We start from the raw sequence: 24,360 nt of genomic DNA, 5'->3' as shown, positions 1-24,360 counted from the left end.
CACATTTGTAAAAACATGAGTTGCCAAGGTCAATCAGAAAGGCAGGACAGCGAGCTGGTAATTTGTTGCGCCTACCATTAAGCACAGATACCATATGTGAACGAAGGATCGGTATATGAAAATACATGTCCTGCAAATTGAGAAACATCATACAGTCTCTTTATTCCAGAACTAATAAGCCCTGTGTGAGGGACAGCATTTTTAATTTCTTCTTGCAACGCTTATTCATCTGTGATATCTCCCAGAGTGCCCGATAGTACTTAGCCAAAAGACCGGTCAATTTGGTGGACCACAGGGCAAGACTACCAGATGAAAAAAGCTTTTTGCATACAGCCCCATAATGGCAAATTCTCCAAGGAGATTGGCTTATTCACCAATATGGGGAAAGGTAGTTAAAGGACCCACAGCCTTAAAAGAAGCTACCTCTGCCGATGGCGGACCTGAAGGACACTCAAATGCCAATGCTGGCACAGTATCTAGCCCTCTGGCGTTTTAAAGTGCCAGGTAATCTGCAGTGTCCGTATTGGTTGGATGGAATCAGTTGGCCTCTCACTATCATCATCATGAAAATGCCCAATGATGTACTGCATCTGAATGTGACCAGAGTCTGCAAAAATGTCTTTCATCTTGCTGCAATTACCTGTACTGAGATTCATCTCTATACTGGCCTTCCTTCACTAGCCTGTGCACCTGCTTCAATGAGTGTACAAGGAGAGTCTTGGTTTTCAGAATGGGCTTCAAAGAGGGTGGTGACATAACATCATCACAGACATCAACCAAGTGCCTTGAGGTCAGTTCGCTTTTTACCACGCTCTTGGAAGCGGATCCAAAGTGGGTCTCTGTGGAACACGTTTCCTAAAACATCAGGGTTTTGGCAGCTTTAACCAGGATGTCGCCTCCTAAAAGGTCAGGATTCAATCCTTCTTGTTCCTGCCATGATCAGAGGTCTATTTCGGACACTCATGACTTCTGGCTGGGTTGCTTGGGGCCCCATGCACAACTTAAAGGCATGTGACCAGTGTGCCTTCATGCACTCGGAAGCCATTAAAGAGCGAGGGGCAAAACATTTTCTGGCGTGGTCTCGCTCCAGGTGTTGCTCAGAGTCCTGTTCCCCATCTTCCTCCAAGTCTTCTTAGGACAAGAGGAAACACAAAGAAGCTGCAGGGGGATTCCTCAGAATTGGATACTGATCTCGCGCAAAAGTAGGTAACAGCACCACTCCCAATTTGGACTGACGAATGTTCTTCAGAACTGAAGTCGATGGATGTCATCCCAGGATGAGATCCAGCTCCGACCCATGTGCTGACCCCAGCAGCAGCTACGGTTCCAGTACAGCTCTTCATATACAGGAGTTTTCAGCGCCTTCTGCTAACCTGGCATAGATATTGCCTTCACATACGCCCTTGTGAGGAGGAGCCCTCCTTCAACCCCGTGACAGACCTTTAAGAGCGTCTGTCACCCATTGAGAGGTACGCGCCCGTCAGGCAAGGGTTAATCTACCCGAACTCCACTTCCCTGCAGGAATGCCCCCTGAGGGAAGCGAACCAATGGGAAGACTCCTGGGACCATAGAAGGGCGGACTCAGCAGCCCAGGAGGCGGTTACGGAAGACGCCTGGAAGGAGGAAGACAGAGAACAGGGGACCGATACCGACAGACGGGAGGATCAGCATGCGAGGACAGCGGAACCGGGACCGGACGAGGACTGTGACGGCAACGGCCCCATCCCGGTCGAGGAAGACGACGTTGTAGCGGAACTGGAGTCTTGGTCGGAAGAGTGGTGGACGCCCCCGGAGGATACTTGCACGCCGCTGTAACTCCGGAGAGTTACGGTTTCTGCGGTACGTGGTAAGGGGCAGAGGGTCACAACTGGTGCCGGGAGGGAGCTACGGCCGTTTCTGTGTTTGTTTCGTTGGTGGGGAGGGGAAAAGGGGAGCACCGAGGGGCACATCTATAAGGAGTCAGGCAACCCTTCATAAGCTCTACCCTCTAGCTCCCTCAGACCGGGAAAACGGATCAACAATCAGTTTATTCCTGAAAATACTTGTCACCTGAAGCAAGGGACGAGGTTGGGACTATAAATAAGTTTGTTTGCGGTTTGTTTTTCCCCATAACGACCTGCACGTCCAAAACCTTCACCCGAGCCTATCCCTCACATCCTTAGCCTGAGCACTGGGTGTGTCAACCCCTTCTTTTCCCCTTGGTGACGGTAGTGAGTACAAACCCCTAGACAGTAATACTTACCGCCTGTTGTCTCTTCTCTTCTATGGTACCCAGGGAACGTCAACACCAGTCACCTGGAGAGGACCCATTGGCAGACGAGCCTCAGGCATCCCTCACGAATCGCCCTCCACGAAGCCTACCTGAGTTTAGCCTTTGAGTATTTCTACTGTGTCTGTAATAAATACGCCATCATAGATCCATGCATAAGACCTCCTCGATTCTTTTTCCGCCCTTCCCCTCTCACAGCCATGTTGGCTCTTTTTGAAAAGTACAAGTTACTTATCTTCTGTAACACCTGTTCTGGTAGAGACTATCTAACCGCAGATTCCTCACCTTCGAATATTCCACAGGCGTCAGACTGCACCCAGAAAATCTTGAGCAGTACCTTTGTGCACTGGTAAGTGGTGTTGTTCAGCTCAGCATCATCTGTGTCGGAAGTAACGTTGCGGTGCCCATATAGGCGCCAACCCAAGAGACTTCAAACAGCAGATCCCTCCCCTTAGAATAGATACCCAAGCCATACCTTCCTGGAACTGCTAACTGGCTTAGACTAAAAAGTCCTGGAGGACCGAACAGATCTAATGCCCATCACGAAGGACCTTACTGTCCAAACAGTAGTGCTTTGTGAACATGTGGCGTGATGTCCACATGACAGCTAGGCAGATGTCCAAGACAGGTACCCCGCAAGCCAACACAGCAGTGGCAGCCTTAGCTCTGGTGGAGTGAGCGAGTGTACCTACAAGCCCTCAGGGGGCAGCTTCTTCACCAACGCACGCAGATTTTTATGAAGAGTACTATCCATCTGGAGACAGCTCATGTCTGCCCAGCCTTGCCCTTCTTCGCTCCTGTGAACCAAATGAAAAGTTGATAGTCTACCCAGTGATCTTTGGTGCAATCAGTGTAGAATGGCAGAGCCCTTTTTGAGTCCAAACAATGAGAGCCTCCTGTGACGGTTGAGGCAGAGCATAGAAAGACGGATGAGTAAATCTCTGGCCAATGTAAAACAGGGTGACCACCTTTGGAGGAAAAGAAGAACATGTCACCAGTTAGTCAGGGAATAAGTTGGTGTATGGAGCCTGGATCAACAGAGCCTGAAGTTCACGGACCCTCCTGGTCGATATATATTGGACACCAGGAACACTGTTTTCAAAGTCAAAAGCCACAGAGGGTAGCAAGCAGGGGCTCAAAGGAAGAACAAGAAGGGTAAGAAGGAAAGTGAGGACCAAATTTAGATTCCAATGGGGCACCACAAGGTGAGTAGGCAGGCACAAATGTTGCAAACCTTTCAAACACCAAGCCACAACAGGTGACTTTAATAAGGAGGTTTGGACTGGAAAGAAAGCCACGTTTGCTGACAACCCTTTTCAGTGCGCAGAGCAAGGTCTTGCGGGGCCCAAAGAAAGAACAAACAGCAAAACATCCACAAGAGGTGCCGAAAAGAGGTCCACATGGCATGAGAAACATCAAATCACAAACCTATACCAATCGCAGGCATGGCCAGTATTAGTGGAAGGACGCCTAGGTGCCAAGATGACATTGCAATCTTCAAGAGGATCGAAAACCCTCAGCTGTCGCCTCACAATCTCCATGCATGAAGGTGGAGCAAGCGCAGGTTTGAGAATAGGGTCCAGCCCTGTTATAGCGACAGGAGATCCTCCCAAAGGAGCAGCCTGACTGGGAGACCGTTGTTTACATTCAGGAATTTGGGATACGATACATTCCATACTCAAATCATAGTTACTAGGATGACTTGTGCACGGTCAGTCCTGAGTTTCTTGAGAGCTAAGTGCAGAAGTTGGTGTCGGCAGAAAGACGTACAGAAGCCCTAAATTCCACTCAAGGTGAAATGTGTCTCGGAGTGTGAACCACTTTAAACCAAAACAAACACACAGAAGTGCTGACATTGCGAGTTCCAGGCGGTGACAAATACATCTAACTAAGGTCTTCCCCAATCTCGGAAGAGACCTTGCACCACCTGCGGATGCAGGCACCATTCATGATATGCAAGGTATCGACAGGTGAGTTTGTCTGCCCTGGCATTTAGAGACCCCGCCAAGTGTTTTTTTTACGACCTGGAAAACACACTGAGGCTGCAGCAAAGTCCAGAGGTGCAGTCTCTTGGCACACAGCCCACAAATCCATCCTGCCCTGTTTGTAGCAATACCACATGGCGGTGGTGGTGTCTGTGAATCTCTGAATCAGCCTTCCTTTAATATATGGAAGGAAGCCCTTCAATGCAAAGCGAATTGCCCTCTGCTCCAAAAGATTGATGTGGAGCTGGGACTCTGCTGAAGATCAGAGTTCTCTGATCGCGACCTCTCCCAGATGGCGGCTCCGTCCCAGGAGTGGTGCATCTGTCACCACAGTGAACTACGGGTGGGAAAGGGAGAGGGGTTTGTCACTGACCCAATCGTGGTTCGTCATCCACCACAGCAGATCGTTTGCAGTTTCCTCCAATACCAGGACATGGTCAGAGAGATTCCCTTGATGCAGTGCCCTTTGGGACTTCAGGTGCCACAGCAAAGCTCACATATGCCAACAGGCACGCTTTTTCAATAGGATGCAATAGGCCATGAACCCAGATAGGCTTAGATTCAGTCTCAACGAAATTCAGGAGAGATGACGAAACATTGGAATTGTAGCCTGAATATCCCAGGAGTTGCTGCTCCGGAGGATAGGTGTGTAACTGAATTGAGTCCAGGGTGGCTCAGATGAAAGAGAGCAGCTTAGAGGTAGTCGGGTATGACATATTGATAGTGAACCCAAGTGAATGCAGAAGGTCTTCCCGGTCAACAAGAGAATCACCTTCCGACTCCTCACCCACGCACACAAAGCCCTACACAACCAAGGCCCAGGATACCTCAACAGCCGCCTCAACTTCTACGCTCCCAAACGCCAGCTTCGATCGACCGGCCACGCCCTCGCCGCCGTCCCCCGCTTCCGAAGAGCCACCACAGGGGGACGGTCCTTCTCCTACCTCGCCGCCAAGACATGGAACTCCCTCCTGACCCACCTCCGCCTGACCCAGGACCACCTCGCCTTCAGGAAGCAACTCAAGACCTGGCTGTTCGAGCAGTAGCGGACCCCCCTCCCCCAGCGCCTTGAGACCCTCTGGGTGAGTAGTGCGCTATATAAATGCTTTGATTGATTGATTGGAGGTGGGTAATGATTGGCTGGGGCGAGCTCACCTTCAAGTCAGTTGTCGAGGTTTGGGAAGACTGCCAACCTTAACCTCCACAGTTGGGCTGCAACCATCGCCCTCACTTTTTTGATTATCCGAAGCGTACTGGTAAGGCCAAAGGGGAGCCCAGCAAACTGAAAATGCTTGTAGCTCACTGTGAATGTTTGTGGGCAGCAGTGTAAATACGTGCTGTCCAGGTTCAACATTAACATCCAGTCTCCGGAATCCAAGGCAGAGAGCACCTGAGCCCATGTGAGCATCTTTAATTTCAATTTTTCGGAAAGTGGTTGAGAGGGCGCATGTCTAGTATAGGGTGCAGGCCTCTGTCCTTTTTCGGCACCAAGAAGTAACGGGATTAACAACCATACCCTACTTCTTCGATGGACACCCTCTAGATAGCTCTTTTGGCCAAAAGAGCCTACACTTCCTGGCGAAGAAAGAAGAGATGGTCCTCCTTCAGTTGATCTTTGGATAGTAGAAGGGGTTTCCAAAAATGGGAGAGCATACCCTTTCTGGATGATTTGAAGCTCCCACTTGTCGAATGTAATCACGGACCATTGGGGCAGGTGGTGCCTAAATCTGCTGCCACTGGCATGGCTATACTGGATGGAGGGCATGCTAAAATGGTTTTGAGGCTGTAGCAGCCGGTGGGGGGACTGGACAGCATGCTGGGACTGGCTCCAGAGGCATTTGGGCCAGCGGCCCTGTCCGAGAAAGGGTTCGGCATGGCTGGAACTGCAGCAGCCCTAAGTTTTCCCTTCTAAGTCTGCAGTAGGCGAGAGAAGACTGCAGTTGCAGAAGGGTCGAGGGGAAAAGGCCAAGGGATATGGCAGTGACCCAGCTTTTGTGAAAGCGCTCAAGCGCCGCATTGGACTTATTGCCAAAAACGCAGACGCCATCAAACAGCATGTCAATCAATTAAGACTGTACTTTTCCTGAGAACTCAATGGACCTTAACCAGGCATGGCAACGCAGTGCCACCATAGAAGCCATTGCTCTACTACCCACTACATCCAAATCTACCCCCCCCCCCCAGGACATATGGCTAGGCAGCCAACAGGTGGCCTGGAGCGCGGAAGCACCCAGTTACCTCGGGATCCGTCTCTACCATTCCCCGACTGACATTTTCGAGGGTAACCACCGCAAGGCATTGGCGGGTGTCAGAGCCGCAATCGGATTCTGGAAGAGCCTCCCACTGGCCCCGATCGGCCGGGTGGCTTTAGCCAAAATGATAATGGTTCCGCGATTGTTAGACCACTTCACCAACTTACCAGTGATCCCGCCTAGAACCTTCTTTCGTGACTTAGACTCGCTTCTCAGTAAGTTAATCTGGGGTCCCACCAGACATAGAATAGCAGTGAAGAAGGAATATGCTACTTACCAGTATGCATCTGTTCTTGGCATGTAGAGCTGCAGATCTACACACTTTTGCATAGATCGCCATCTGGTGTTGGGCCCGGATGTTTGCAGTTTGTTTTTCCTCTTGGAAAGTCTTTGGAAGTCACGAGGTCGGTGACTCCTCCCTTGGTTCGTATTGCGCATGGGCTTCGGCTCCATCCTCAGATTGTTTTTCGCCCACAGGGAAAGATGGAGCGTAGTAATAATAGTGCAGAAACCCATGTGTGTTGTATCTAAATAAGATAGACCAGAACAGATACAGGTAGCCGGGGAGGCGGGTGGGCGTGTGTAGATCTGCAGCTCTACATGCCAAGAACAGATGCATACTGGTAAGTAGCATATTCCGTTCGAGGCATATGAGCTGCAGATTACGCAATTTTGCATAGACTATATAGCAGTTCCCAACCCTAGCGGCGACCACCGGTATCTGTTGCAGTGGTTTGAAATAGTGTTTTTAGTACAGCCTGGCCCACACTAGCTTGTTGCTTGGTTTGCACATCTACACAGTAATGTTTAGTGAAAGTGTGCGGTGTTGACCATGTAGCTGCTTTGCAGATATCATCTAATGGGATGTTCCCTAGAAAAGCGATAGAAGCCCATATCTTTCGTGTAAAGTGGGCTTTAGGGGGAACAGATAGCGTTCGTTTTGCCTTGTGGTAGCAAATCTGTATGCATTTTACAATCCACCTAGCTATCCCTGATTTGGAGATGGGTTGCCTTTGTGTGGTGGAGTAAAAGAGACAAACAGTTGTTTGGTCTTTCTAAAAGGTTGTGTTCTCTGGATATAGTAAAGTAAGGCCCTTTTAACATCTAGCGTGTGTAGAGCCCTTTCTGCAACAGTTTGAGGTTGCGAGAAAAAAAAACTGTAATTCTACCGATTGGTTTAGATGGAAGGGGGAAATAACTTTGGGTAGGAATTTTGGGTTGGTACGGAGGACAACCTTGTTCTGGTGCATTTGGAGAAAAGGTTCTTGTATAGTAAGTGCTTGTATCTCACTGACCCTTCTAAAGGAAGTGATGGCTACAAGAAAAGCTGTTTTCCATGTGAGAAATTGCAGTTCACATTTATGCAAACGTTCGAAAGGCAGTCCCATTAGCCTTGTGAGAACTATATTTAAGTTCCACACAGGTGAAGGTGGTACTCTGGGGGGAATTATTCGTTTGAGGCCTTCCCTGAAGGCTTTAATGGCAGGCACTCTGAAAAGTGATAGGTGCTGTCTGTTCTGTAGGTAAGCGGCAATTGCTGCGAGGTGTAGTCGAATGGATGTATATGCTAGGTTACACCTTTGTAGATGGAGCAAGTAGCATATGATGTGCTGTATAGATACGTCTAGAGGGTTGATTGTGTTATGGCAATAAACAACAAATCTTTTCCACTTTGCAGCGTAGCAGGCTCTAGTGGTAGGGCGTCTAGCGTCTGTGATGACGTTCACACAGTCAGGGGGAAGGTTAAGGTATCCGAATTCTAGGACCTCAGGAGCCAGATCGCAAGGTTGAGCTGAGCTGGATCCGGGTGTCTGATCTCTCCATGATTCTGGGTTAGGAGGCATGGGGAGAGGTGTAACTTTTGGTGTGGCACTACCGAGAGTTCCAGCAGCGTGGTGTACCACGGTTGTCTGGCCCATGTTGGAGCTACTAGAATCAGTGTGAGGGAGTGCTGTTGTAGCTTTCGCACCACTAATGGAATTCGTGGGAGAGGTGGAAAGGCGTACGCAAATTTGCCTGACCAGTTCATCCATATCGCATTGCCTTTGGACAATGGGTGTGGGTATCTGGCGGCGAAGCTTGGGCATTTTTTGTTTTCGTGGTTGGCGAAGAAGTCTATCCGTGGATGCCCCCATATCTGAAAGAATGGGTGAAGAACCTGTGGGTGAAGTTCCCACTCGTGGATCTGCTGCGTCTGTCTGCTGAGCAGATCTGCCATGGTGTTTTGGACTCCTGGGACATGTTGGACTAGGAGAAAGATTTTCTGTGGAATTGCCCATCTCCATATGCTCTGTGCTAGTTGAGAGAGCTGTGGAGAGTGTGTGCCGTCTTGTTTTTGAATGTAGTACATGGCCGTCATGTATTTGTGGAACCGGGTCCAGGAACGGTCGACCTCTGGAAAGATTTGTGGTGTTCCACCACTGCAGAGAGCGATGGGTACGACCGTCTACCAACACCAGATCTGTTAATTGACCCTGGGCCTGGTTCCATTGGTGCGCCAAGCACTCTTGGAGAGGACGCATCTGGAGTCTTGCGTGCGGTACTATGATGATGCAAGAGGCCATCATCCCTATTAGTTGCATGAACACCCGAACTGGAAGGGGGTGTTGTGCTATAAATTTTGTGCGCAGAGCCTGGATGCTTGCAATCCTGGCAGGATTGGGGTAGGCGAGCGCTTTTGAGGTGTCTATAGTGGCACCTAGATATTGTTTTATGCGGGATGGGTGGAGATGGGACTTTGTGGTTTACCGTGAAGCCCAGCTGATAAAGTAGCTGGATAGTGGTGTGTGTGTGTGTTGTACACACTGATTGTATGAACTGGCTTTTATTTGCCGGTCGTCTAGGTAAGGGAAGACGTGAATGTGTTGTCTTCGCAGATGTGCTGCCACCACTGCTAGGCACTTGGTGAATACTCGTGGTGCGGTTGTGACTCCGAACGGGAGCACTTTGAATTGGTAGTGGTGGCTGTCCAGTACGAATCTGAGGTACTTCCTGTGGGCCTTGTGCACTGGAATGTGGAAGTAAGCATCTTTTAATTCCAAAGTGGTGAGGAAGTCGTTTTGGGAAAGTAGTGGAAGTACCTGCTGAAGCGTTACTATATGAAAGTGGTCTGAGTGTATGGAAGTGTTTAGGGGGTGAAGGTCTAGTATGGGCCGTAGAGTTTCGTCCCTTTTTGGTATGAGAAAATACAGGGAGTAGACCCCCATATTTTGTTGGTTGGTTGGAACAGGTTCTATTGCCTTCTTGTCTAGGAGGGAGATTACCTCCTGCTGGAGTAGCCGTAGATGTTCTGGTGACATAGGGTGTTGTCTGGGTGGAATGTTTTGGGGGGTAGATGTTAGTTCTAGGCAGTAGCCTGACCGAATTATTTGTGTTACCCATTTGTCTGAGGTGATGGTAGTCCAGACCGGAAGGAAATGTTGGGAGTCTGCCCCCGACCAGAGTGTGATGGTCTGGGGGAAGTGGAGGGAAGTCATTGGGGAGGCGCGGTGGCAGAGCGGGCGGTATTTGTTTTGCCTCTGCCTTTGTTATTGTTGCCCCTGTAGCCGCCTCTTTGGTAACCCCTTGTAAACGTGGACTGAGTAGGGGATTTGTATGCAGTGGAAGCGGAGTCTGAGGAGTAGCCTCTGGATGTGCTCCGAAAGGAAGAGCGGCGAAAGGAGCGTCTGGGAGGGTGAGATTGTAAGGCTCCCATGGATTTTGCCGTGTCCTTTTTCATCTTCTCCAGGGAGTCATCCACTTTGGGGCCAAACAGGTGTTCCTGGTCAAAGGGATGGTTAAGGATGGAGGCTTGTACCTCTGGTTTAAAACCTGATATCCTTAGCCAGGCATGGCGGCGGCGAAGGACACCAGTATTGATCGCCCTAGAGGCTGTGTCTGCTGCGACTAAGGCACAATGTATGGAGGTATTAGTAATGGTTTTGCCCTCCTGAATGAGTTTGTTGGCCCTAGCTTTATATTTATCAGGGAGATGGTTCATTATGTCTTCCAATTCGTCATAATGGGCCCTGTCATATCTGGCAAGTAGCGCCTGTGTATTGGCGATACGCCATATGTTGGCAGCTTGGAATGCAGTACGCTTGCCAGATGCGTCCAAGAGTTTAGACTCTGTCAGGTGGTGGTGCTTCGCCTGATGCCTGGGAGTTGGCCCTTTTACGTGCGGTGGAGACTACTAGAGAATCTAGTGGTGCAGGCCCTCTAATGTAGGATGGATCTGTAGGGGCAGATTTATATTTCTTCTTGATGCACGGGTTAATGACCCTGGCTCTGACTGGGTCATTAAAGACCTCTGGCACATGCTTTATAACTCCTTTGAGCATAGGCAATATGGAGGTGGTCCTGTGTGTGGTGTCGAATGTATCAAGTAGAAAATCCTCCTCCACGGGGTCGGTGTGTAGATCTACCCCGTGATAGTGTGCCGCCCTTTGCAATAGGTGGTTGAACCCCAATGAGTCTTCTGGTGGAGAAGGTCTGGAAGGGTAAAGATCGTCCTGTGGGACATTAGGGACATCAGGGACATTATAATCGTCCCATGGGTCTGGGGATCCTGTGGGGGTGGAGTCCCCTGTAGGCTGATCTTGGGGTGCATCCCCTATGTCATCATATGGATCCCCCTGATCATAATCATCCGGAGACGGAGTTGGGGAATGATGAGGTGGGGGTGGAGAGGGCGGTGGAGGAGAAGGTGGAGGCGGTGGAGGAGGTGGGGAAGGTAGTCTGAAAGGGGAGGTAGCAGAGTCCTTTCTCTTTGGAGGTGGAGGCGGAGCCGGCTTCTCCAATTGTCTTTTTGATAGAGAGCATTAAATGTCCAGTTTTGGGATCCTTGGTTAAAGTTTTTTGTAAGGGATCCGGTGTAAAAAGTTCTGGTGAGGCTGGTTGGTCCGTCGGCGTCGAAGACGTCGGTTTCTTATGTTTTTCTGTGCCGGTTCGCTGTTTGGAACCATGCTTATGAAATTCCGGTTGTTTGGTAGGCGTCGAGATGGGATTCGGCTTCGAAGTGTCAGGGCCGGTGGCCTTGTGTGCTTTGCTAGATACCGAAGGTGGTGTCGGTACCGAAGAGCTGGGTTTCGACCCCGAGTGTTTCGGTGCGGGGCTCGGTGTCGAGATGGAGGCCGGTTTCTTTTTCGGTGCTGAAGAGTGTTTATCGGCACCGACGGTGGGCTGGCTCTAGCCCGAGCCGCCGGAAGGCTTACTTGGCTTCTTTACCGGGCCCAAGGGTGCAGTGTGTGAAGCAGTGTGTCTGGTCTTGCCCAGGCCCGGAGGCGAAGGCATGACCGAAGCCTTTTTCGGTGCCGGCAAGGGGGGGAAGGGGGGGGAGGGGGGGGGGGGAGGGGGGAGGGGGGGGGGAGGGGGGGGGGAAGGGGGGGAGGGGGGGGAGGGGAGGGGGGGAAGGGTAGATTAGTACTCACGACCCTCTGTGCCAGAGTGATGTCCTCCACATCTGAGTCATCAGCTTCGGAGGCGCGGACGAGTCCCTCGTCGGTGTGAGGCTGTTCTGGAGCGTAGACTCCTTCTCCGAAGAGGTCGTCCAGAATCGTTGTCGAGGAGTGTGCCATGGTTCTTCTGGCTCTTCCGTCTCGAATAGTCTTTTTGGACCGGAAGGACTTGCACGCCGGACAGTCTCGAGCCTCGTGTTCAGGGGAGAGGCAGAGATTGCATACCTCGTGGAGATCGGTGTGGGGGAATTTGGACCCACAGAGGGCACTTTTTAAATGGAGTCCTTTCCATTAGCCAGGACCGGAGCTTGAGTAGGCCCGAAGGCCGCACTCGATGACTGGAACCGAAAGTCTGTGCTGATGAGAAGTCGCGTCGGGTGGGAGATCGCGTTCGAAACAATACCGCGAATTGGGGCGAGGATTGTGCGTCGATAGTCGAACTGGAAGCTGTTCGGAACCGGAGCGCGAAGATTATATCAGAGCCCGATGGCGGAAAAAAACAATCTGAGGATGGAGCCGAAGCCCATGCGCAATACGATCCAAGGGAGGAGTCACCGAACTCGTGACTTCCAAAGACTTTCCAAGAGGAAAAACAAACTGCAAACATCCGGGCCCAACACCAGATGGCGATCTATGCACAAGTGTGTAATCTGCAGCTCATATTCCTCGAACATGCACTTTCCAAAGGTGTCCAGCCTTTTGGATTGCCTATCGAGTGGTGTGGCAGGGAACACGCTTGGGTAGAGCTTCGTTGTTGAGGCCTGCAACACCACCAGACTGTCAGGGGGAGGGATGCTTGGAAAGGAAGGCTGAGTCTTGTGCAATGTAACAGTGCAGACGGATGATTAGGTGAACAGGAGCCCATGTGCAAAGTTTCACCCAGAGGACAGGAGCAGGTTGGTAAGGACTTCAATAAAGGGAAGCATGGGTTTTGATGAGCCCGCTCCAGGTTGAAGCACCACTGTCAAAGCATTCGTCTTGACCTCAACGACTGGTAGCTGGAGATAAAGGGCCTCCACTGCCTTGCACACCAAGGTTTCAAAGGATGCACCTTCTTCCAAAACCTGGCCCCTGGCTTTAGGTTGGGAGGTATCTAGGCCACTGGCATCGCCCAGTTCCTTATTCTAGAGGTAGTCATCTGGGTCCTCCAAAAAACCATACTCCTCAACACCTCCAACACAAAGGTAAGTTTCAGTGGGAAAGTCCAGGGGATGTTAGAGGTCTAAACGGCACTGGCATTGATGTCAAGTAGTGATAGGGTGGCACCGGGCCGGCATTAGGGATGTTAATAGGCTCAGCGCCGGTGGCACTCAGAATGGCACTGGGAGGGACAATGCGAGTGTGTGGAAGCACCCGTAGAGGTGCAGTCCGGGGACGGATCCAGGGAGTCCAGCCGGCGTCAATGCGGCCCAGCCGATGTTAACCCAGAGGGAGAAACTCTTGGCTCCGTGGGGTCAGAAAGGGCTCTAAAGGGAGTTGGTGGCCCAAAAATGGTGTGCATACCAACAGACAATTCTTTAAGTTGGACAGGCGTCATTCCGGCACCGGGAAACTCTGCCTATTGCGGAGCAGACCCGGACGCCACCTTTGCAGCTGGACTGCGGGGCCTGAAAGTCCAATGTCAAAAAGGTGAGGACCATGTCAACAACTTCTTGTGCTTTTTTGACTTATTCAACTTAGACAAGAAGGTCTTGGAGGGGGAAGATGACAGTCCGCAGGCACGGCTCCATGATCAACACCGAGCTCGTCCGAGGGAACGAGGATGCGAAGGGGAGCGGCACAGAGCCTTCTTCTGCTGTGCCACCAGGAGCTTTGTCGCCTGCTCGCAACACCTTCAGGTGCATTGGCTTGCACTCAACACAGGCCTTGAGATGGTAGTCCAACCCCAGGCATCAGAGACAAACCAGGTGGGTGTCCAACACACACATTTGTCTGCGACGATCCCCACAAGGTTTGAACCCTGATGGTTTAGTAGGGACACAATTCTCTATGGGAGCAAAGCTCAAAAATGCCTACAAAAAGTTGAAAAAGTTGGTGAAAAAGTGACCGAAGTAGCTCTCCAGATTCGGGTTGTTGACACCAAACGAAAGGAACTGAAGTTAGTGCCCCAGGAAGGAGCCTATGTAGGCACTGCAAAGTCACTTCAGACCAGACAATGCAGACGCAGAGCTGAACAATGCCACTTACCGTTGCACGGAGGTACTACCTAAGCCATTTGAAAATCTTCAGCACCTTCAGGGTATGGAAGCATAAAACAGTGACAACAGACTCTTGGGTGGTCAAGTCGAGTTTGCGGTCTATAACAATGCCTAGATTCTTGGCCTGTTTAGTGTTGGTGGGAGTCGGTTCAGGCTCTCTTGGTCACAAGATGGAGTCCCACTGTGAAGTGCTCTTCCCGAATATCACAATTTACGTTCTGTGTTGAGCTTTAGACAGTTGGTCATCATCTAGTGAGTGATTTAAGTTATGCAGGCACTGAACTTGAACTTTACTCAGCCATCAATACTTTTTGGTGGCAGTGTCCTGAATGTATACGAATGCCAGTGGTTCGGTTTCTTGTGTGTCAGGCATTGTGGTAATGAGAATTACTTGTTTTTCCAGTTTTCCTTCATGAGAATTGTTAATGAAGTCATAAGCAACCTTCTCCCCAGTGGAAACAGAAGTATTTGGTGATAGTTAAGATCTGGATAGCTCTTATAATTGAACAAAAGGTAATCGTCACGTCACCCGGGACTGATGGTCCTGTTAAAGGCCTATCCGGCACAACATTTAATTACCCCCTTTTACATTGGAAATAAAAAGGAAGGCCTGCTAACTGTCTTCAAAATCTATATAATTTCAAAATAGTTTTCAGAACTCTGTACCTGGGAGGAACAATACAATTCGATGAAGACATTATGAAGGAGAATCTCTTTGATCAAAGGCTGATGCCAACAGGGTTTCACTGGGTTTCCCTAGGAACCAAATTCTCAACTGTAGAAGATCAAAAACTGGGCAGCAAGACCAGTTTGCAACCTGGAACATCAATACTCAAGAAACTTAGTAGGCGGGGACAAAGCCGATTGCGCACCAAGATGGCCACCATTTAACAAGGCTCTGGGAACTGTCAGACTAATCCATTAAGTATCCTTAGTTAATCTCACCATCAACTCCTGCCAGTCCCACAGAGTGCGTCTAGAACAAGAGCTTTTCCTTGATCAGCAGGGAGGCTGCATGGTCACATATGCCGATGAGGGGCTGCACTCACTAGGGTGGTAGGAGTTGCTGTCCAAGTAAGTGACTGACACTGGCAAAGGGCTCTTTAGTTGAAAACTCAGGCAATGGACCTCACACAGGGAGCGGGAGTGCTTATCTGACCCCGGCAGCTCCTAGACATGAATACCCAGTGAGTAGGGGAGCAAGGGGGTACTTCAACGATTATTGTGGACATCTGGGCATGTAATTTACTCTAAGGACATTGCCACGGTGTGTGATCACAGCATTGTAGAAAGCACATTGTACAAGAATACTAGACATACAGCGACTTGCCTAATGAGCTAGGCTCTTGACCCCTTGGTTTCCTAAAAGTCAAAATAGTACTTTCTGCCATCGCCATCTTCTCAGCGGTATATCTGAGGACGGAGGGGGAGGATGACGCCTCCAGGAGGTCTGGAGTACGTCTACGAGCTTTAGGACCTAATTGCAAGAACACTCCAGTTCGGACACAGGCAGTGAGAAACGGCAGAGTAAAGTTGACCGGTGTTTGAGGTGTTATGGCTTTATGGCCACAGGGACATGCTCTCCCACCTTCCTATGTCACAGTAGACTGTCTCAAATTGGGAATCGAGAGAGAATGATCCAACTTTAGGGCGAGTAGCCCCTTTCATCTTTTATGAGTGTAATGTCTTTGTGTTCGACCAGACATGAGTAGGGCATAGACAATCTTTGAGAAGGCAAACTGCTATTTCTTACTCTCTCATCTCCACCTCAGAGTATATTATCCAGTACTGATGAAAGCCTGTGAACCCCTTGTGCCAGTTACCAACTAGGGCAGAAACATGTCAACTTGATGTAGGATTATAAATTCCCCTCAATTACCCTGGATACTGTACTTATCTGTACCTGAAATACTCTTATTAAAGGGCTATCTGGGTGTTTTCAAGATATTTGTATCTGAAACTCCGATTGACAACTATCTCAAAAACAGCTCCTGGAATATGGTCAAGCCCATCCTGGCTTTTAGGGACCAGGATGTGACCCGAAGGTGAAGCATGCCACTACTAGAGTAGGTGAGGTCACTAACAAAAACTAAGAATGTGCTGTTTTGTGTCTCTATGGGGACATATCATGAACATTTTCTAACTATACTGTGGAGATCAGAGAACGTAAAGGTGGTAGGATACCTGGTTGTGTGATATAGATTTAGTTAGGGAGGGTGTATCCTACAGCACTCCTATCTTCTTCTCTCTTTGTCCTTCCCAAGGTTGAACCATTTAGGTTCACTGTAAGAATATTTATTTTTAAGGTCATTTGCTGTATTGAAAGTACCACTATATTAAACACTGACTACCGGTAGTTCCCAGCCTGACACTGGAAGATAATTCAACTATGTGAATCTATTAAAGATTAGATGCTGCAGATCGAAAATGGTTTCTACGTTAGAGCTCTCTTCTACAAATGCACTCTAGGCGTACTCATTCGCTCAACTCCAGGCTTTGAGGAAAGCAGCAGGCGAGTGCTCTTTAGCACAGTGCAGTTTTATAAGTTTTATGCAGTCTCTCAGTAAGGATTCTGGTTATCAAAGAACACAAACATTTATGTGCCAAAATAAAGTCAAAACTCATTTTGCTTAACATGGCCTTTCAGTTAATATGTGTTGTGCCTTCTTTGCCCCATAAAGCTACTGTAAGTGATATGCGTTCAAATACAAAAATAAAACACCTAAACTCCAGCAAAATACATATCTCAGAACAGCAGCACACATATGTGAGGCATTATAGCAGTGACTACACACAGTACCTGAGTGTGCTTAGTGTTTCATCATAGTTTATGTCAGCTGGGCTCAATGCTGCCACCATCGCAGTTCGGGAATTGCCACCTATAGCAAAACAAATGTCACATACTTAAAAAGTAAACATAAAAAGAAAGGTGCTTGCTCCCTGTGGGCGCTACTATCAAATTCAGTGTGTTATTCCCTGTTCTGTACCTAAATTTTCCCGCAGCAACCAAGTCAGCACAGAGTCTCTGTATGGGATAAAGTCAGTCTTCTTTTTCTTCTTACTCTGAAACACAGAGAAACGTTAATAAAAACAAAAATATAACAAAGGAAAGCAACTCTAAAATTAAACTCAGCACGGATCACATGACAGAAAATTGAAATAGGAAAGGAAAGAACAAAGAAAAATAGCCAATGCCAGAAACATCAACAAAGTAAGGGTCTCAATAACTCTGGATGGAAGTGAACTAAGGAGGTGTGGGAGATTAAACCTTGGGGATCATGTTACTGGTCTACCCATACTAACAAAATAATCTGCAGATGTAATCTGCAAGCAAAACTATAACTCAAAGGATTAAGTCTACAGATTTCAAAGTAAAATAGTATTAGAATGAGGTCTGAGTAAAACCAAAAGTATGGCAGCAGTCCTGACACCAGACCTGTGATGCAAGGCAGATCTGAAGATAAACCTGGCAAGGGATACTAAAAGTAAACATTTGTACAGATGTCACCATTCCAAGGAAGCCAACATTACAGTACCTTGCTGGTGCAGTTATCCTAATGGGTGGCAGGAGATGGAAGGAAAGAAAGAGAAATGGTGATCAAAGGAGCATAAAGTCAGAGAGTAATTCAAAGATAATGTAAAGCTAGATTTGGTAATTTGAGAAAGCACTTACAAGAACAGGGCAATGTTAGCAGAAGTCAGACAGAAAGATATACGCTGCAGATTCACATGGGAGCGAGTCCCTGCTTTTATCCTCCTCATCCACCTAGGACCATATAGTCCTTCACCATTTATGCTTCTCCTTTGTTGGAATATATATATTTTTTTTACTTTACATGGTTTTATTTTCAAAACCTTTTCAGTGTATTATAAGAAGTACAGAAAGGAGAGAAAAGGTTAACATAGGATGATTCCTGAACACCAACTACTTCCCACTTTTTGTAGCATTCTTGTAACACTAGGTGGCCACAACCTTTTATCATCATTCATCTATGAATAATATTTTTGACGGACCTGCATATAGCCATTCGCTGCCAAAATAGGATACGGGAATGGCTGCAGTAAGACACAGGATATGCCTCTTACCTGCCAAACTGACTTCAGGATGACCGATTCTAACTTTTTGGTCAATTTAACTCACACATGCATCTGCAATACCTTTCCAGCATTATCCTGTGCAAATCTTGTGCCTCCCAGCAACATTCTGTTTACTTAACTGGATCCTCCATATTTACATTTCCACTGGAAAAAATCCTAATCCCCTTCTTATTACACAGACCTTTATGAAAAGGTCCATTGCATGTAAGGAACTGTACAATTTCCTTCCCATGCTATGTAAAATCATTACAACAAACAAATGATGGACGGAATGCTGACAATGCAGACATTCTCCCCCAGTCAAGAGATCTGGGTTAAATCCATCGTTTTTTTGCCCACTACGCCACCCCAGTTTAGACATGGCCATATGCAAATCAGTCTTGACCCTGTGCCTCATGGGAACAGTCCAGCCCGAACTGCCAAGCCATGTCTTCCCTGGACCGGAATCAAGCATCCTAGGACCGGTTTCTGGCTATCAGCCGTCATCAGCCAGGATAGCTTGACTCCAGTGGCGTAGTGACGGCACGCCAAAAAAAGCAACAAAGACATTTCCTTCAAGAGTACTTGGATTCAATTAGAACTTTTGCTGAGACTCAGTGCAGAGGTCCATGAAAACAGAAACCTTATTTACCGGAGACACATTCTTTATTATAGGAATATTCAATTCATAAACACTGTTTATCTCAATCCCTTTGTAAAACACATTCACACGGCGAGAAAGAATCCCTCCACAGAGCACAAAAACCAATGAGAAATTTAAACATTTGCTTTCCCTATTTTTATCTTTTAATAAAAGTGTAAAACTAAAATAAGGCTCAATAACACAATGGCCTTACTACCTGAATCTTCATTTCCGCCCTTGAAAGTGAAAAAGAAATTGCTTCTAAAGGCCTGCAGCCTCACTCAGATGTATAACAGTAATGTTGCTTTAATATAGGTCAACCATGATCACAGCATGCAGCACAGTGTAGTTCGCCCATCAGTTCAATACATATGTTTTAAAAAAGTCATTTTTAAGATTGAGAACAAAGCAATTAAGATACAATTGTCACTAGAGTGAGGATAAGTAGTTAAAATAACATTTAATGTATATTTTGTTCTAAGGAGAAAAAGAAATAAAATGAGGGCAAAGGAGTAGCGGCTTCACAAAACTTAAATCTGACACTCTAACTTAAACATTGAGCAGCACCAGTATTACATAATGCTCTTAACATGCAGTTGTTTTAGCTCATTTGACAATACTTCAGAACACAGACTTTACATGTGGCGCTACCCTGACGCAATGGCGAGAGAGGAGGATAATCTGTTCATTACTTCAAATAAGATTTCCATGATGCATAACTAGGATTTCAAGTAAGTAACATTTCCTCATGCATCATAGGTTCTGCATTAATAGTCAAACATTCATCTGAAAAAGTGATGAACAATCATCAGGCTGGCAAAAATTAAGGCCGATCTTAAGTAGGCATGTTCAGTGAAGGGGGATCAATTCACTTGGATGATTGCTCAGGAGTTCAAATACAGACAGCAATTGCCAGTAAATATATGAATTAACATCCATAAGGTTGTCTTGCAAACGTCCAAGATTGGTGCACTTCTAACTAAGGCTGTTTAAGTTATAATGGCTGCTTTGAGTCTAGAGTTTATTTACTTTAAGATAAGACAGCGCTAGACAGGAAACAATCTACCCATGAATTGATTCTTTAGATGCAGACAAACCTACGTGAAAAGGCCCATTATTGTCAAGGATCCGTTTGGACCTTTTAAGTCCTTTACCACTGTCTGGGTAGAGAAATAAGACTCCAAAATCCCAAGTATATAGACATCTCTCTGATGGACAGGAAGGGTTTTAGATGAATGTGGCTAAAGATATAGTCTGATGAATATGTAGCTTGAAGACCACTTGTGGTAAAAAGTTCAAATGGGTGTTCATCACCACTCTAGTACTACGAAACACCATGTACATTTGGTGGGAGCTTAGTAACTAAATGTTGCTTACTCTCCATGGTTAATTAACTGCAAACGGAGAACCCACCACCTTTTACAGAACTACACCAAGCGCCTATAGAGGTGAGTTTATTATTAATTGCTTCCAGACATCTTTAATTACATAGACTGTCTAAAGGGAAATCTGACATGGACCTCTTTTGTAAGTTGTAAAAGATGCTAAATGAATTTTAATGGAGGAAAACTGTAAACATGATTCTGGCAAATGAGATAGATGAGAGATGTGATTGTTCTCTGCTTAGAGTGAAATTGTTATTTTTCTTTATGCATCAGACTCAGAAACTCTTCCACAAAGAAGTCTTGGTTTTTAAGAATGTTTTTGCAGACTTGTAGAACATTCAAGTGTCCGTATTAACATATTCAGGAGCTAGACTGCCAAATTCAAAGACAGTGTGCTGGGATGAGGAATCTGATACTGAAATAAAAGAGGGATCCATACTGAGTGCCAGCATCATATGTGGCATCTATGAAATGTGACTGCAGTTGCACCTCCACACTGGGAGGTGTCCCTTAATGTGCACATCTATGAAATGTGAACATCATCCAGAAACTACTACTGATTTAGTAATTCCGAAGCTAAATGTATCTTTATGGTTCTCAAAAATGCATCTTAATCAGAACTGGTTGCGTCAATTGGATTACTGGAAAAGCTTGGAGAAATTACTCTTAGCTTCTAATCCCTTCATGTCTGGTTGTTAAATTCTGGGGAAAAAGTGGGAATATTTGCTTTAAAGCATTCAGGTCCACATTTTCTGGACCTGAATGAACACTCAGGTCCAGAAAACATAGTGAATCAGTCAATATCCACTTGTGGTTTTCTTGAAACATCCCACTGAGCACTCTGTTACTACACTGTCCATGCCTGGTAGAGTAACTCTAGTGATTTGCAGGATCTTGGCTATGAGTCACTTCCAGATGTTCCAAGCCTTGAGAGACAGACTTCTACTGTGATTTTGTATGTTTGGTCTGGCTGTATGATGTGACAGTGTTTATCAAAATGAAGCATGAATATGTTTTAATTGATTAACAGAACTAGGTGCTATATGCAGTGCCCTAAGCTCTAATATCCTGTTATAGTATGGAGATTTCCTTTTGAACCAGGTGCCTAGAATGTTACTTACCTTCGGTAACACATTATCTGGTAGAGACTATCTAGCTGCAGATTCCTTTCCCAGGCGTCAGGCTGGATCCGGAAACTTTTGCTGAGCAATACCCCTTGAGCGTAACGTCGGGTTGCTCCATTCGGCTCCGCGTGAAGTCGTTAGCATTGGTTATGACGTTGGGGTGCCTATATAGGCGCCACCCAGGAGCACAGACTTCAGTACTTTTCGTTTTTTCCATGCCAGATGCACAGAGCCACAAAGTAACTGACTTAGTCGTGTGCAAAACTAGGGCCCTGAAAAGAAGAACAACCCTAGCCCTACAATATCAGTCCGCCAGATAGGGAGGAATGGGTGGGGCTGTAAGGAATCTGCAGCTAGATAGAGTCTCTACCAGATAATGCGTTACCGAAGGTAAATAACTTGTTCATCTTATAGAGACTTCTAGCTGCAGATTCCTTACCTTTCAATCAGATACCCGAGCCATACCATTCAAGCAGTGGGTTGGGGACTCGCATCCTAAACTAAGAAGTCTTGCAGGACTGAACAGGCAAAATGTCCATCCCTGCACATCCGACCCTCAAGGCAGTAATGTTTTGCGAATGTGTGCAAAGCAGCCCACATTGCTGCCTGACAGATGTCTTGGACTGGGACACCCCGAGCCAAGGCCATGGTCGCAGCCTTTCCCCTGGTGTAATGGACTCTTTGTCCCTCAGGGGGCTGCTTCTTTGCCAAGGCATAACAGATCTTGATGCAGAGATGACCCAGCGAGAGATGTTTTTTTTCCGCACTGCCCTTCCTGTTCTTTGCTCTCACGTACGACACAAAGAGTTGGTCGTCCACCCGGAACTCTTTTCTGCGGTCAAGGTAGAATGACAACGCTCTTTTTGGGGCCAGGCGGTGGAGACGTTACTCTTCCTTAGAGGGATGCGGGGGAGCAAAGAAGGTGGGCAAAGTGATAGACTGACCAAGATGGAATGGTGTCACAAACTTTGGCAAAACAGATGACCTGGTACGAATCACCACCTTGTCCGGAAAGGACATAATAAGGAGGCGAACAAGCCAACACCTGCAACTCTTTCACCCTCCTGGCAGATGTAATCGCCACTAAGAAGTTGGTTTTGATGGTCAACAGCCGGAGGGGACAATTGTGCAAAGACTCAAAGGGAGGACACATCAGATAAGTAAGGATCAAATTAAGGTCCCACTGTGGCATAACAAAGGGCGTGGGTGAGCCAGCGCTTTCAGAAAACTATTTACAATAGGAGACTTAAAGAAGGGGGTGCTGGTCTGGCAGCTGCAAAAAAGCAGACAGAGTAGAAAGGTAACCCTTGAGAGTTCCCAAGGCAGATCCCAGCTAGGCAAGGGTTAGAATGAATAAAAGGACAGTAGAAAGAGAAGCAGGGTCAATGGACCTTTCTGTACAGTAGAATACAAATTTCTGCCAACGGCAGGCGTGCACGGTTTTAGTGGAGGGCTGCCTGGCCGCCAGAATAACGTTACAGACTTCAGGAAGGTCAAAAGCTATCAACTGCCACCACTCAATCTCCACACATGGAGGTGCAGAGTTGACAGGTTCGGGTGGAGAACCTTCACCTGCTGCTGCGACAGAAGATCCTCCAGAAGGAGCAGCCTGATCGGAGGATTGATGCTCATTCTCAGAAGCTCTGGATACCAGAATCTCCTCGCCCAGTCCGGAGCCACAAGAATGACTTGTGCCCGGACCCTCCTGATCTTCTTCAGAACCCTGGTAAGGAATGGTATGGGCAGAAAGGCGTACAACAGGCCTGAGCTCCACTCGCAATGAAAAGCGCCGCCAAGCGAGAGCCTTGGAAACTCCAGCGCGCAATACTGCAGACACTGCACGTTTTCTTCAAAGGCAAACTAATCTAACCAAGGTTCTCCTCATTGCTGAAAGACCGTTCGACACCTCCGACTGGAGACGCCTCTTGTGATCCACTAGGCATAGACGGCTGAGTTCGTCCTCCCTGGCATTCAGAGCACTTGCCAGGTGTTGAACCACCAGGTTATGTCCTGCTGTTCCAGCCATGTGCAGAGACGCAGGGCTTCTTGACAAAGGGTACACGACCCCACCCCGCCCTGCTTGTTGCAGTACCATATGGCGATGGTTTAGTCTGTGAACATCTGCACTAACTTCCCTTTGACAGAGGGAAGGAATGTCTTCAATGCCAACCAAATCGCTCGGAGCTCCAACAATTATATGTGGAGCCCCGTCTCGGCCGTAGACCAGTGTCCCCTGATCTTAACCTCTCCCATGTGGCCGCCCCCATCCCAGAAGTGACGCATCTGTCTTGACTGAGATCTGGTTGGGGAAGTGAGAGGGGTCTGCCACTGACCCAATCGTTGTTTGTTAACCACTGCTGCAGACCTTTCGCAGTTCCTTCCGGGATCTGAACCACGTCTGAGATTTCCCCGATGCTGTGCCCATTGAAACTTCATGTCCTACTGCAGAGCGTGTCTTACCAACAGGATGCAGGAGGCCATGAGGCCCAACAGCCTCAGAGTCAGTCTCACTGAAATCCAGGATAGAGGCTAAAATAGCGGAATCATAGCCTGAATATCCTGGAATCGCTGCTCGGGGGGATAAGCCTAAAACTGCACTGTGTCCAGAACAGCCCCGATGAAAGGGAGCGTATGAGAAGGAGTCAGGTGTGACTTCGGCACGTTTATTGCGAACCCCAGTGAAAGCAGGTTTGCTGTAGCCTGAAGGCGGGAGACAACAGCTTGGGGCGAGGACGCCTTCAACAGCCGGTCATCGATGCAGGGGAAGACTGACACTACTAATCTGCGATGATGAGCAGCAATCACCGACATTCCCTAGATGTACACCCGAGGGGCAATGGTAAGGCCGAAGGGAAAGTGCTCGCGGCCTACCTTGAACCGCAAGTAAAGCCTGTGGCCCGGCAGAAAGGGAATATGAAACTACGCACCCTGCAGTTCCAACACTACCATCCAGTCTTCTTGGTCTAGGGCAGACAAGCCAGAGTGAGCATTT

The 24,360-nt window shown here is 47.8% G+C and overlaps 1 protein-coding gene across 16 annotated transcripts in view; it reads right to left on the bottom strand.

The window, feature by feature from the left end:
* The window catches only part of KIF1B (kinesin family member 1B), a 1,461,559-nt gene that overhangs the window by 1,125,669 nt on the left and 311,530 nt on the right, over positions 1–24,360 (bottom strand). For 10 of the 16 annotated variants that reach the window (XM_085609808.1, XM_085609814.1, XM_085609823.1 and 7 more), the window contains exons 10-12: positions 17,676–17,693; positions 17,127–17,202; positions 16,940–17,018 (exon numbers count right to left, since the gene is read on the bottom strand). In XM_085609808.1, the coding sequence (XP_085465934.1) occupies positions 16,940–17,018; positions 17,127–17,202; positions 17,676–17,693 (173 nt within the window). The remainder of the gene's footprint in view (positions 1–16,939; positions 17,019–17,126; positions 17,203–17,675; positions 17,694–24,360) is intronic. The other 6 variants (XM_085609811.1, XM_085609816.1, XM_085609820.1 and 3 more) reach the window with 1 other exon arrangement.

This window comes from Triturus cristatus, chromosome 1_2 (genome assembly GCF_964204655.1).
Source record: "Triturus cristatus chromosome 1_2, aTriCri1.1, whole genome shotgun sequence".
Taxonomy (NCBI): domain Eukaryota; kingdom Metazoa; phylum Chordata; class Amphibia; order Caudata; family Salamandridae; genus Triturus; species Triturus cristatus.
This window is presented reverse-complemented; position numbering and strand designations above follow the sequence as displayed.